Genomic DNA, 15,830 nt, shown 5'->3' on the forward strand with positions numbered 1-15,830 from the left:
TCCTGATACCTCTCTGGAGGAATTTAAAAGTGCCCCGATATCCATCTTTTTGAGCTGGAGTTTGATGGCATTACATGTATCTCGGTCTGGGCAGTGGTCAAAGTGCTTTAAAAAAAAGTATGGGAACCATGATGCTGTGCACATTAGGGGCGGGATGAGGGAGCATTAGGGCGGGGTCAAAGGTGCGGCTAAAAAACAAAATATTCTGCCACGTTTTTCAGTCTAAGATTTAAGATAAAAGAAGCACTTCCAAAATATAGATTTTAAAAATACACTGCCTGGAAAATGATGCAACTTATTTTTTATATCTGTCCTTTAAAAGCACACACCTCACAGCTCAGCTGGTAACTCCCTGCGCTACCACTCAAAATGAATAAAGCTGTGTCATCTGGAAACTGCAAGTGATTCTATCAATTAAAGCCAATACTGACTTCCAAGCAGCCTTTACATTTGGAGAATAACCAGTTGTGCACATTAACATTTCTGTCAGGGAAGCAGGTACCCTTGCATGAAGGATTGTATAGTTGTCTGCCAGTTCCATAGTTTCACAGCAAAGGAGACTCACAGCTACACTTCAGCTGAAGCATTTGAACTTTTGGAATTAACCGTCTGGTACAGTTATCTTGTCATGAAAAGTAGGGGAGCCATTTTTCATAAATTAAGAAAGTATAGAGCATTGTTCCCCTCAGAACGTGCATGCTTCGACCACTGGGTCTGGGTCTTTACCAAGACGTGACCTCAACGTCCTTAGCACTAGTGGCATTCAGGCTTACCTACAGGTCCTTATACATCAGTGGCACAGCAAGGGTGTTATGAGCCATAAAGCTGCAAGGGAATTGAGTTTCTAGCATCGTGCACGGGTAGTAAAAGCCATATTTGGCTCCCTGGGACCCCAGTGCCATTGCACCTGCTGCACTACTGCCAGCTACGAATCTGATATATGTGTACATGAATGTGATCGAGAATGCATATATGTTCTAATGTTGTCTTTTCATGTGTTTGTGCTGTTCTTTTTCATCTCTGTGGCTGACTTTCAATAATGTAATATATCTTATCAATACCCATTAATGAATGAATGAATGAATTAATTATTTAATGAAGAGATACTTATAATGCGTAACTGTTGCTTCAGAAGAAGTGTCCTGGTGCTTACCCATGCAAAGTTAATGTTGTGTCTTAATGCGGATTCCTACGTACAGCTTAACTTTCTACTAACCGGCGCAAGCCTTATGGTGTTGTGGGCCACCCATTAACTCATGTGCTTCATCACCTCATCATGAGCTTAAAACGCTATATTATGCAAATGAAATACAATACTTTCGGCATGTGCTTGAAAATCGCCTTTGCCAAGTTTTATCCTCTAACTGTGATTTTGTTTCTGAATATTTTTTAATGTAAAGTAATTTATGTTCATTCTTCCTCCCAGTGTTAAAACTCTATAATGAGATAATCTAAGAATAATCTAAGGATGTATATTGCAGTTTCTTGATTTCCTTAGACACATAAAGCACTCTGGTGACCTGCTAGGCAAAGTTTGAAAAGCTCCATAATAAGTAAATAGATACATGAAACGTGAGCTCATTTTGACAGTAGAGCACCTATCTCTGTTACTTTTCTAAATATATGCTGAAATAAATTAAAGCGTTAATTCTCCATAGTCTAGTACGGTATAGGAGCACCACTTTTCCGCAGTCGCAAAGCCACTATACACATGTGCTGCTCTCAGAGTTGCTGTTTCTGTGCTGAATTGGCAGAAGAACCCTCTGCCCTAACCCTGGAAAGTTGGATATTGTCTCCACTCGGGTATTCCCTGTGTCCTGATTGGATAGTCCAGCCTTGGGTTTAAACCTAAGATGCACTTCTCCTCTCCACATTTACTCCATTGAAAGTATTTCCAAATGAGGAATGAGGCAACAGGAGTACATTTTAGATGATGTACCACATATTTTCCTCTAATGATAGTAATTGTGAATGAAGCATAAGACGATGGATGCAAATCTGATCTGGCCCGGACATCTTCTCATCTCAGAACACATTTTTGTGAATTGAGCAACTATTGTTTGCCTTATCTTGGGGCTTCAGGTAGGACGAGCCCCTTTATGAGGCATGGGTACCAGTCTCCCTAGTAGTCAAACCCCTTGTCACAGATGTCTCCCTTTGTCATTTTAAAAACTCGTGATGCTCCCCATCACCCAGGGTTCAAGTGCTATTCTAAGTGCCGATCCTAATTTGCGAGATGTTCATCTAGAGAGCAGTGAGGCGCAGATATCACATTTCTTTCACATTTCTAGGACTTCGTGGGTGGACATGACTTCAAGGCCTTGCAGGTGGGCAAGAGTTTGGAGAGCTTGCCCGATTGAGGATGGGGAAGGGGATCAGAGGGGTTTCTAAGACTGGACCTCTCACTGCATGTGGGCTGTACTTTATCACAGCACATTTGAGTTGTGGTGCTCACTGTAGCGCAGTATTGGGAGGCACAGCTATGTGATTGGTTGGTTCCAAGGAAAATTGGCAGGTCATTCTTGAGGTCCTTTTAAGTAATCGCAGTGATACTTAATTGAGATGTCACATGCTACATGTAAACTTCTATTGTTTGGAAAAGTCATTCTGAAGTGCTTTAATTGATTTCAAGCTGTTCCTTTGCTTAGCACCACATCTCTCATAAATATCAATGCAATGACCCATTCCTGACTACAGCAGGATATTAACCATGGCTTCTCTTTCCCCCCAGTGGCTTCTCCTCAGTGGTGGCTCTGGGGGCCAGCATCATCTGTAACCGTATCCCAGGCCTGGCCCCCAGGCAGAGGACAATCTGCCAAAACCGGCCAGACGCCATCATAGTGATCGGAGAGGGGGCTCAGATGGGCATCAACGAGTGCCAGTTCCAGTTCAGAAATGGACGCTGGAACTGCTCGGCCCTGGGCGAGAGGACCGTCTTTGGAAAAGAGCTGAAAGTGGGTATGTTACCTGTTTTTGTAGTCCTGCAAGACTGTGGTCTGATGTCTTATCTGCCTAGCTTTGGTGCAAATATCCTAACTTGGAAAATTTTTACAGTCTTTCATTTTGTTCTGTCTACCTATAATGTAAAGTACTTTATTTTGGAGGGCTCTAATCATCCCAGTATATCAAAAAAGCCAACCACTGCCGGCCCCACTGACAAATGTTTTTTTCTATGAATAGGTGTGGTTTACTTCTGGAATTTCAGGTGTACCTGCTTCTAGTAAATTCTTTGTGAAACAGACAATAATTACTTATCCATCATCAGGGTGACTGATATTGGAATAAGCACCACGCAGACTTAAGGAGTCTTTGTGTATCCAGGTCTTCACACATTTTCCTATGCAGCAGATATACACTGGTCTCGGGCGATATCCTAAAACCCAGGACATGTATCGGGTCTAGAGATCATCAGTCCAACAAGTACCTACTTGCACCCACTGGGGTGAACCACTCAAGAACTCCATGTACCAGAGTCCCTAGGGGCGATCCGAAGGAGGGGCTAGCGGTGTGCGGTCCATTGCGATTGTTTATACACTGGCCAATGCTGGACTTTTGTCTAGGGATATTCGATGAGCTTCGAAACATAAGTCGTAGGTATTAGTATACAAGGGAACCCAAAGTAATGGCCAAGGACCATGGGTTAAGCTACTTATTTTTATATTACAAAGGTCCTCGGATTTTTATGATATCTAGAGGATTAATTTTCACAGGCTAAAAATAAAGACTGTGTTTTTTTCTTCAGTGTCCAGCCGGACCTAGAAGTATTTATTTTGGAAATGGTAAAGATACACAGAATAAAGCGAAACAAATCGCACATTAATAACTGGGCACAAGCCTGTACCAAGTCAGGGGGAGACAATACAAAAGAGAAGGACAAAGAATTCACAGGCAAACAGGGAGAACAGGGTGGCTTATAATACAATGCAAGAAGTTCTTGAATAAGCACAAACCCACAGTAACTGCCGAGAAAGTTAAAAATCATACAACGAGCAGTACTGCAAAACAGTCGACGAACGTTTCAATCCCTATCTCCAATAATATAGTGGGATCATCTTCAGGACTAAAATTTGACTTTGCCTGATTTGTCGAGTAAGCCACGAGCAGGGCTGGATGGGCCGGTCGTGGATGAAAACACTTCCAAGGCCAATCAGTTCCGATTACAGTTGATGCCGGGTGGCGATTCAGAGGAATCGAAGGGAGGATTAATACCGGCCAAAAAAGGTCGAATTGGTTGTGACCGATGGAGCCTAGCATTTAGCATGGGCTCGATGTGGGACTCCAGTTTAAGAGTTGTAGCCGTAACCGGGGGTCTGTTCCACGCAAGGCGCTCGATAGCAAAAGCCTTTTCCGTGCGAGCCTTAATTTACTCGTAGTGGGGCCGCAATGGGATCCCGTCTTAGCAGCACAATGGCCAGATGGCTGGAGTTAATACTGTGCAACCCTGCGGCCATCCCTTTTATGCTCCAGCTAGTACTGCACACGGTGTGGTTTTACCTCCTTTACTGCAATTAATATTGCATGAGCCCGGAGCCTTCGCTCCTATGCTGTAATTAGTACCACATGAGGAGGTGGCCTTCAATCCTATGCTGCAGTTAGTACTGCACACTCAATGACAGCAGTGCTTACAGAACAAGTCATTCATCTTCACTCCTCTGCTAGAGTTACTTCTGCAAAAAGCTGTTGCCTTTTCTCCTGTGCTGCAGTTATTACTGCACAAGTTGGCATTCACTTTTATGCTGCAGGTATTACAGAACAAGTCTGTGGTCTTCGCTCATATCCTGCAGTTATTACAGCACAAGGTGGTGACCTTCACTTCTAAATTGCAGTTATTTCTGAGCCTTAACTTGTAAGCTGCAGTTAATATTGCACAAGACTGTGGCCTCCACCCGTTAGCTGCATCTTGTACTGCGCAAGGCTAGTACCTTCACTCATAAGCTGCAGTTATTACACCACAAGGCTGTGACCTTCACTCGTAAGCTGCAGCTTTTACTGCACAAGGCTAGGACCTTCACTTGTAATCTGCAATTATTACAGCACAAAGCTGTGACCTTCCATTGTAAGCTGCGATATTTACTGCTCAAGGCTGTGGCTTTCACTCATAAGCTGCAGTTATTACTACGCAAGGCTGTGGCCTCCACTCGTAAGCTGCAGTTATTACTAAACAAGGCTGTGACCTCACTCGTAAGCTGCAGTTATTACTAAACAAGGCTGTGACCTTCACTCGTAAGCTGCAGTTATTACTAAACAAGGCTGTGACCTTCTCTTGTAAGGTGCACTCATTACTACACAAGGCAGTGACCTTCGCTCGTAAGCTGCAGTTATTACTATACAAGGCCACGACCTTCACTTGTAAGCTGCAGTTATTACTACACAAGGCTGTGACCTTCACTCGTAAGCTGCAGTTATTACTACGCAAGGCTGTGGCTTTCACTCGTAAGCTGCAGTTATTACTACACAAGGCTGTGACCTCACTCGTAAGCTGCAGTTATTGCTAAACAAGGCTGTGACTTTCACTCGTAAGCTGCAGATATTACTACTCAAGTCTGTGGCCTTCACTCGTAAGCAGCAGTTATTACTACACAAGGCTGTGACCTTCATTCGTAAGCTGCAGTTATTACTACACAAGGCTGTGGCCTTCACTCGTAAGCTGCAGTTATTACTTCACAAGACTGTGGCCTTCACTCGTGAGCTACAGTTATTACTACACAAGGCTGCTGTCTTCACTCGTAAGCTGCAGTCATTACTAAACTAGGCTGTGGCCTTCACTCGTAAGCTGCAGTTATTACTACACAAGGCTGTGACCTTCGCTCGTAAGCTGCAGTTATTACTACACAAGGCTGTGACCTTCACTCGTAAGCTACAGTTATTACTACACAAGGTTGTGACCTTCGCTCGTAAGCTGCAGTTATTACTACACAAGGCTGTGACCTTCACTCGTAATCTGCAGTTATTACTACACAAGGCTGTGACCTTCGCTCGTAAGCTGCAGTTATTACTACACAAGGCTGTGACCTTTGCTCGTTAGCTGCAGTTATTACTACACAAGGCTGTGACCTTCGCTCGTAAGCTGCAGTTATTACTACACAAAGCTGTGGCCTTCGCTCGTAAGCTGCAGTTATTACTACGTAAGGCTGTGACCTTCACTCGTAAGCTGCAGTTATTACTGAACAAGGCTGTTACCTTCACTCGTAAGCTGCAGTTATTACTACGCAAGGCTGTGGCCTTCACTCGTAAGATGCAGTTATTACTAAACAAGGCTTTGGCCTTCACTCGTAATCTGCAGTTATTACTAAACAAGGCTGTGGCCTTCATTCGTAAGCTGCAGTTATTACTAAACAAGGCTTTGGCCTTCACTCGTAATCTGCAGTTATTACTAAACAAGGCTGTGGCCTTCACTCGTAAGATGCAGTTATTACTAAACAAGGCTTTGGCCTTCACTCGTAATCTGCAGTTATTACTAAACAAGGCTGTGGCCTTCATTCGTAAGCTGCAGTTATTACTAAACAAGGCTTTGGCCTTCACTCGTAATCTGCAGTTATTACTAAACAAGGCTGTGGCTTTCATTCGTAAGATGCAGTTATTACTAAACAAGGCTTTGGCCTTCACTCGTAATCTGCAGTTATTACTAAACAAGGCTGTGGCCTTCACTCGTAAGATGCAGTTATTACTAAACAAGGCTTTGGCCTTCACTCGTAATCTGCAGTTATTACTGTGCAAGGCTGTGGCCTTCACTCGTAAGCTGTAGTTATTACTGAGCAAGGCTTTGGCCTTCTGTCATGAGCTGCAGTTAATACTGCACAAGACTGTGACCTTCAGTTGAATGCTGCAGGTATTACTGCCCCAGGCTGTGGCCTTCACTTGCATGCTAAATTTATTACTGCCCCAGGCTGTGGCGTTCACTTGCATGCTACATTTATTACTGCCCCAGGCTGTGGCCTTCACTTGCATGCTACATGTATTACTGTCCCAGGCTGTGGCCTTCACTTACATGCTACATTTATTACTGCCCCAGGCTGTGGCCTTCACTTGCATGCTACATTTATTACTGCCCCAGGCTGTTGCCTTCACTTGCATGCTACATTTAAAACGGCCCCAGGCTGTGGCCTTCACTTGCATGCTACATTTAAAACTGCCCCAGGCTGTGGCCTTCACTTGCATGCTACATTTATTACTGCCCCAGGCTGTGGCCCTCACTTACATGCTGCAAGTATTAGAGCACGTGGCTGTGGCCTTCACTCACGAGATGCAGTAATTCCACTCAAACCTATAGCTTTTAGTTCGATATGCAATGTACCCTGATTCAAAAGCGTCCAAACTAAACCAATTAGCAATCAAAAATGGCTTTGGGCCATCTCTTAACTAAAAATGTGTTGATCCACGCGGTAGATGAAATCAGGCATGTTCTTTTTTAAACTAATCACCACTATTGAGCATGCATTGAGACTGAAATCTCGTTATAGAAACAATGGAAGGAAATGTGAATGCACTGTGTCCAAGGGGATAGCTTGTGGAAGCAGAGATTGTCATTTCTCTTTCCTAACCAGGGTGAGGGGCGGGCAGCTGGTAATTTAAACACGATCATTGAGACGCGCATCTCACTGAGCTGTCGGGCCTTGCGCTGCACCGCGCCAGTTTGATCAAACATTGCTGACATGTGTCCTCATTGCTCGTGCTCCTGTTGAGACGGAATGTTCTAGAAGCTTGGGCTACAGTTTCTTTTGGGAGGACTAGGGACGATTTCCTCACGGCTGGACGCATTACCAGGTGCAGACATTTTTTTAAAGACAATGGCGTAAAACACCTCCCTGAAAATTACTAATTGGCTTAGATTTATTCGATTATTTCACCAACACTTTTTTTTTTTTGCTGTCCAATTAAGCAAGGAAACTTCTGCGGAAAACCGTGGTAAACAAATGTTGTTTATCCTCTTTTTGTGTACATTACAGTGTTAAGAATAGTGCATGGTAATAAGAAATATATGTAGATCTTTTCACTGTATATTGCTGATTTTATCTTACACAGGTGAATGGTGTTTACTGTTGCATCAGAAAGTGAACTATGCACCCTTATAGTTTTCCTAAATGTGTATGCAGTAGAGATATTTTTCCCAAATATCGGTATTACTCAAGATGTTTACACTATATGAATATAACTCACCATTCCACAAAGGCAATGTCCTGATGCTACTATTTAATTTGTACTTGTGTCAAGGATAACAAGTCAGACCAGGAAGTACATGAAGGAGAAGGGTATACATAATTTGGGAGCATTAAGAGCTAAAAATGTTAAGGAGGGTATCTGAAGCAGGGTATAGCCAATCAAGACAGGGAAACACTAGGCAGAACTTGAAAGCTAGATTAAGATCCTCGGGGCTGTGCACATAAAGAGATGAATATGCCAAGATAAGGTAGGCCAAGACCACTGCTACACTTGAAAACAATGCAAAGGAATGGGAATTGCACCAGGGGCAAATGGTAACCAACAACAAGAAATTAAGTAATAGGCGCGGAGGCTCAAAGTGCTTTGCACTTGTAAGTCACACTTAGATAAGCAGAAACTTTCACCTGTGATAATAAATCCCTGACCATAGTTCACATGTTCTGGGTGTTCATATTTTTGTCGTCACAGAAGGCATTTACTGTTAATGAAATATAGGTATTTGGTCAGATTGTCTCAATTTTCATAAAAGTGGATTTGAAAATCTGAACACCAAGGGTTATGGCCTTGTCAACTAGGATGGTCTATTCTGTGGCTATTCACAAACATTTTCAATATCTTTTTTATTACAATGATTCCATTTATAATATCATGTCTATTTCAAGTAGGCATGCAAGAACTTCAGTGACCTACCCCAAACACTGTTATTTTGTCATGAAGCGCAGGGGAAGCAGGTGCAACTATAAAATCAGCTGAAGACACCTGGACATACCTGGCCAAACGAAGCAAGAATAAGCACAATTTCAGAGAATGCCGAGAAGTGGAATTTACCCATGACTTGACCACAAAAAAATATAATCACAAATACTTTACGAAAAGGAGAGGTTATAAACATCTTGCAAGAATTAATGTAAAGTGCACTATCAGGCCAAAAGGAGAGACAGGAGCAAAAGATGTATATAGAGAACAGGAAGAGACCAAAGACTGAACTATGAAAAGTACCATAGTGAACAAGCAGAAATAAGTAAAATTGACCTGATCAACATAGAGGAAAGGAATGATTAGAAAGGATAGTGGAGAAGCATGCAAGAGCAGAATTAGAGATACCAATACGAGATATAGTGTTAATTATTATAAAGTTGGCAATGTTGTCTAAAGTAGTGGGCAGAGGGCAGAATAAAGAGATGAAAGATTAGTGTGTCTGGCTGATGTACCACTTCTGGAGATGGACAACAGATCAGTCTCAAGTAGGTCTGATGAGTGAAAACTGGAAAAAGGTAATGAAAGGTCTTACAATAGTAGAAACCAGGAGGATTTTCTTTCCAGTTACTTGACAAATAAAACAAGCATTGGCAAAATCCCCTGGGCTGGTCTTCGAAAGTCTGTAATAATTGTTTGCAAATATATGTAAAATGGAAAAAAAATACAAAAACTTAAACATAAAGGAGTACCCTAGCAGCCCAGGAAGGACACCCATAGGAATGAAGTATGCCACTTTCCCATTTTCCCAAAGTTGTGTTGAGTTACAGGTCACACATTTTTGTACATCTAGCCAGCCGTCACTCTAACTGAGGTATGCTCCAGTGATGATCACATTTTACACAATTAATTATTATGTTATATATGTGTTCTAGCCTTCCATTAAATACGTTTCCTGTAACAATGAGAGACCACCCTAGCATATAGTGTTAGATGTTCTGTAACAAATGCAAACAGTAGAGGGAAGGGAGGTCAGCTCAGTTGGGTTTTATTTTGCGGCTAAACAAAAGGGAACACTTAGACATTTGTTTTATTCCATGCCTAATTTAACGGGGACACTTTCTTTACAGTAAAAAGTATGTGACTATTTAATAAATATCGGGCGACTATTATAATGAGTAATTTGTTTTTAATATTTGTACAATTCACCGAATTTAGAGTCCCTTTGGGGACATAGAATGAAAGTGTTTTCCACACTTTAATTCTAATCAACTGGAATTGACAACCTACAGCTCCATCCATAGTGTGCAGCTCTGTTCCTCACGCCTCTTTAAATCTTCCTGGATGGCAATGCTGGTCTAAGAAGATATAGGGAGCCACCTCCACCCCCCCCCCCACCAGATTCAGACTTCTGCCCAGCACCCAGAGTGGGTTGAATGCAGCGAGAGAAGCTTCAAGGTATTTCAACCCTTCTGGATGGATGACTTTCCATCAATCAGAATTGACCCTTTTGTTTAGCTCATTCTGCTGCTCTTGAAGCTGGATATAGTGAGGGATCTGGTATCCCATTGCAGTCCATGACCCATAGCGGTCCTCCACTTGACATGGATTTATGATGTGGCAGATCCATCAGGAGATTAAGGAGCAGAGGATAACACAATTGTTGATTCATTGATTATAGGTAATTTTCCATATTTGTCTGCAATAGCTGTTCTTTTGGTTCCGATCCCTTCTATCATAAAATGCTGTACAAAGCCCAGCAACATTTTCTGTGTTGAAATTATCTGACATAAATCCAGGTGAATCCAGTTTCAATATAAAACTAAATGGAGATAACCTCTTGTCAAACAGTGCAAGTACTTGGCTGCTAAGGCATTATTTTAGTTTGTATTTAATTTCCATTGAAATCAATATAAAGTCCATGACGAGTTACCCTTGTCATTAGCGGCGAAGAGGTTAATTAGTTTAGCCACACTCTCTGGGCCACCTATAGGGCTTTAAAATCTGTATTTATCAGGAGTGATTCTGAGACTGAATCAGATTCAGCTCCAAATAATACCATTTACAACAACATTTTACCAATAGGCGGGCTCACCTGCCCCTTACAATAGTCATAAAATTCTTTGACAATTCAATCATGGAAGAGATTTACATCAATTTGATTTGTTTGTCTAGGCTAAGATTTTAGCAATGCCTGTGACATAAAGGCATGTGTATGCATCTTTGACATCATCGCCAATCTCACAAAGGGCCAAGGGAGCGAAGTTTAAAAAAAGACAGAGCGAATTAAAAGAGCCCTGCACTGCAGCCTTACACATTACCTCCGCTTCTCAGGACAGCAAGTGGCTGACATCCACTCACCTGCCATTCAGCAGCTGCACGCCAATGACGCTAAGCCACCAGACCTCAAAGCTCCAGTCCTGGCTAGTATAGCTCATAAACTCCTATTTTGCATCTTCGGGTTATCATCCTCAAGACTCAGATATAAAAGCGGGCCTTGACATAAGGAAGCAAAATTTAGCTTGTCTTTCATTTCTTTCTGGATTTTCCTTCTGGTTCAATTTGTGATTATTCTTTAGGGGCTAAGACAGATAGCCTACCTAGTAGAAGGGGTTGTTCTTACATTAAGAAGAGCATTGACTAATACACCCATACCTGCATAAGAGGAAGATTGTATTGAAGCATGTTGTGAAACTGGGCGTTTTTGTCTCTTTATTGTAGACTATTTTAATGCCTTATATTCTAGTCTTTCCGATTTAAAGGTTTTTCAGAATGCTGTTGACAAACTGATCAGGGGCATCAAAGAGCGTCTCCCCCTCCACCCTTGTAATGAAAAGTTTTCAGTGACCCCTGCAACTTCCAGAATAACCTCATCTGCTCTGTCACACCTATATTTGCCTCTTAGGAATACCTAATCATACCCATAATAATGTCTGCTTTGGAAACAACATCCTAGTATCTGTCTTCCAATCCAAATATGTGAGTGGTATAAATGTCCACTTCGCTTCCCTGATCTGTAGGCCGCAGAACCATCTGTTTATTTATGTGCAAGGTCTCTGTGTCATACAAGGAAAATTGATTAAGAATCAACTATTCCAGTAATTTCCCCTGGCCTGGTCTCTGGCTTTCAGCTATTCCCAGCCTAGAGGAGATTTACTTTAGAATGTGAGGGAATTTACTTTAGAGTGTGTGTGTTATAAGTTTCTTGAATACATACATGTGCTAAAAATAGCTTGCCTTAGCTCAGTGCTGCAATTAAGGTACATGTTTTTGTAGTGTACATAACCATCACATATTTGGCCCTTAAAACTTGTAACTGCTGATATATATGCCTGCAGGTTTGGATGCAGCAAGGATGGATTTTCGATTTGGGGGAAGTAGACATTTCCCAGCCCAGCATAGGGCGTGGTATTGTTTTTCCTTTGGTTATGATGTGCTGGTTGAATAGACCTCAAGATTTGACTATCAAACCCAGGTGGGGTAAAGTGCTTTTAGGGTTATCTTAGAAGGGGGTGGGGGTCAAACCTTGTTCATATGTCCAGAGTCTTATAGATCCTTTAGTTGCATTGACCGTGCATAATTGTCCTAGATATCTGTTGGGAGCTTGTGCGCATGCGCAGTTGTACTGTATGTACCCAATTGTTTTGGTTAGCGTAAGACCTGGTGGTCTTTATCAGTCATGTAGGTTGGGTTTAACTGTGTTAATGGAATAGATCACAGCTGGTATCTGTCACTTTTGTTGGCAATTGCTTATTGTCTTAACCTTAAAGATGCACACATTGGTTGGAATGTTAATCATTTTATCTCACTGGAAGGTAAAACAAAACATTTGAAACCTATTCAGATGCAAAATTGGAATTGGGGCCACAAGTCTGAAGACAGCCTAGAAATATTTTGGGGACATGGGCAATATTTGCCTTAAAAATGTAGAATTCTGGTGAATATACAAAGACATAAATATGTATGCATGTTTTTATTTTGATTAAAAAAATGTTTTTGGCAAAGATGGATGGTAGAAAGTATGTTAATGTTTGTGCCGCAGAAGAATTGTTTTATCGTCATATGCTTTGGTTTACCTTATTTACTTACCCTACACCATGAGTTCTAATCGTGGCTCTGGAACTTTACCAAAAACCCAGTGATATTTTCCCATTTGCCTACATTGTGAATATGTGGAATTTTATGGAAATATATGTAATAGTGTAATGTGAAAATATTAGTGTATTGATCAATTGATATCTTACGATCCCCTCTCATCACATCCTGGTGTAACTCTTTCTCTTATTCTTTGTAAAGTGCTTCCTGTTGCATGGAGGTAGGTTAGCGCTATATGCAATATCAAAAGTAAAAAAAATCACAGGCACAATGGTCACTGCTAGTTTTGACTACGGTAATTCTTTAGATGCTGCCCTTTACAGCACAGGATATATTGCAACATGGTGCTGGGCAATGTTGTAGTGCACCTGCTTCATGGGAAGAAAAGATGGGACCATATAGATAGGGTCCTAAGGGTGCATCACTGGCTCCCTTTGATGGCCAAAGAGGGCTTCATGACAGGTACCTTGTTTGGTCTTTATGTGCTGAAATCAAGCAAGGCCTGCATATGTCACGGATACATTCTAACCATTTATTACATGGAGGAACTTATATACTATGGAAAATTGGACTTGAGTCATTCCTTCTTCGAAATTAGTCTGAGAAGGTCAAGCTGTTTTAGCCCCAAGCACTTCAGATCTACAGCACTCTTCCTATGCCTATATAGCAATTCCAATTTTGTGGTTCCTTCCATAAGCAACCAAAATGTGTCTTTTGTTTGCACTGTTGTCTACATTGGAATTTGGTTAGGCAATATGAATTTGTTGTTCTCCTTTCTTATATGTTGTATTGCTATTTCTATGTCTTAATAAAACTACAGATGTCAAGCTAAGATAAAAAAAAATAATTATAACTTAATGTAAAACAGAAAAGAAGTCCAATTAGAACATTTATTATGTGGGTGACAGTAAAGTATTATGAACACACAATGGACCTCAGATCCATAAGTGCTGGTAGAAAAAAATGATTTGAGCTCTTAAGAAGACTTAAGAATCTGACTCAGATATAGAGGCCATATCTTTTTTAATGTGCCTGCTAACAACTATCTTTGAAAATAATAATTATCTGTAGCTACAGAACACGACAACTCTGTGAACTGCTGTTTTAGTTTGGTTCATTCTTAGATTTCCAAGCACTAAATATGTCCCAAACATGATAGCTCTGGGCATTCATTGACTTTTGGGCCAACCCATTAGGCAACCCTGGCCACCAAAATATAATTCTGACTTGGACACACTGTGCCCCGGCTACTCATTTCTTCTAAATTTTATTACAATCATTTCCAAGAATACTTTGGTTCTGGACGTAGTTGCCTCTTTACAACCCTTTCAAAACAATGCAGAATTCAGCAACTTACACAATTGCTTGATGCCCGCTATTAAAACTCAATGAATAACTACTATAACTCTTGAAAGACGAAGGTAGTGTTAAAATAATACACAAAACATTGGGAAGTCAAGAGACTAACATACATTTAACACGAAAATAGCCGGCAGCACAGCAAATAATTAAGAGACAATTATCATTTCAACCAACCAGGGTTCTGGCCCAAGATGACCAGTTGAATCGTGTAGTGCTGAATTTCATGCAAAATTGAACACTTTATATATATTTTTGTCTCCATACAAGCCGATGGGACACAAACATGTGACAGAAACATGATACTTTCAGCTAAGCTTTCCTAAAGAGCAGGAGGCAGGATCTTCTCATGGAGAAAATGCGAGACATACTTGAGTCAGAAGATCTATACTACTATAATAAAGGAAGAACTTTGCACCTTTGAGGCGAGTAAACTCGGTAACCACAGCGCCAATCCACACACCCGATACATCATTGTAATCGTCAGGGTGTGCAGATGGACATAGGCTATATAAATAACAAAAATATACTTTATTTAAAAAATTGACGATAAAAAAAAGTAGTCCCTTGCAAGTAGCGCCGGCCGCGACCTGCGTGGTGACATCAGGAGCGCGGGGAGGAGCGGTGTGCAGGAGCGGAAGAGGAGCGGCGGACATGGCGCGGGGGGGAGCAGTGACGAACGGCGGAATGGCGCTGAGGACCGGCGGACAGGCGGGAGGAGCGGTAAGCGGCGAGGCGCGGCGGAGCGGTGAAATGAGGAGCGCGGGGGAATAGCGGCAGCTGAGGTAAGGCTCCGGGCAGGCGGGGGTCGGGCAGGTGAGGGACGGGCAGGGGCCGAGCTGCTTGACAATGTCAGGGCGGGCGGGGGCCGGGCTGCTGCACAATGTCGGGGCGGGCGGGGGTCCGGGAAGCTTGATTGCTCGTGGGGTACGGGACGGGCAGGGGCCCCCAGCTGCTTGACAATGTCAGGGTGGGTGGAGGGCCGGGCTGCTGCACAATGTCGGGGCAGACGGGGGTCCAGGAAGCCTGATTGCTCCCGGACATGGTCGGGACGGGCTGCTAGTACAATATATGAATAGACTGCTGCTTTCGTTTATTTCTTCAAATCATGCTTCTTGTTGACAGTATCCAAAGTGAGGCTACCCTTTACTATGAGATGTAGGAAATGTGCAAATGTATTACCTCGAAGGGCTTCTAGGCCTACTAGAAAAGGTTAAACTTAGCAAGCCTATTGAGGCTAATGGGCACTTCACATTAATAAGAAAATAAGTTAATTTTTAATTATAAAAACATCAGTGCACATTGACATATTAAAGTGCAATGAGACATTGATGCTATAGAAATACAAGATGCATGCAAGTTTTCACAGTACTGTATCTAATGTCACATGCTATTGATAACTCTTATGCACTAGTTGACTGTTGGACCTGGCCCTTTCTGCAGGGTCATCCCCAAGCCTTTTGCCTTCACCCTCCTTTTTTGAACCTGTTTTTGTTGGCTTTAAGGTCTTTACACATTAC

General features: G+C 42.1%; 1 protein-coding gene across 1 annotated transcript in view; it reads left to right on the top strand.

The window, feature by feature from the left end:
• Window positions 1-15,830, top strand: part of LOC147692920 (protein Wnt-7a) — a 118,912-nt gene that overhangs the window by 4,422 nt on the left and 98,660 nt on the right. Inside the window, exon 2 of the mRNA XM_086939174.1 lies at window positions 2,732-2,958. Within this exon, the coding sequence (XP_086795300.1) occupies window positions 2,732-2,958 (227 nt within the window). The remainder of the gene's footprint in view (window positions 1-2,731; window positions 2,959-15,830) is intronic.

This window comes from Lissotriton vulgaris, chromosome 9 (genome assembly GCF_964263255.1).
Source record: "Lissotriton vulgaris chromosome 9, aLisVul1.2, whole genome shotgun sequence".
NCBI classification, from domain to species: Eukaryota; Metazoa; Chordata; class Amphibia; order Caudata; family Salamandridae; genus Lissotriton; species Lissotriton vulgaris.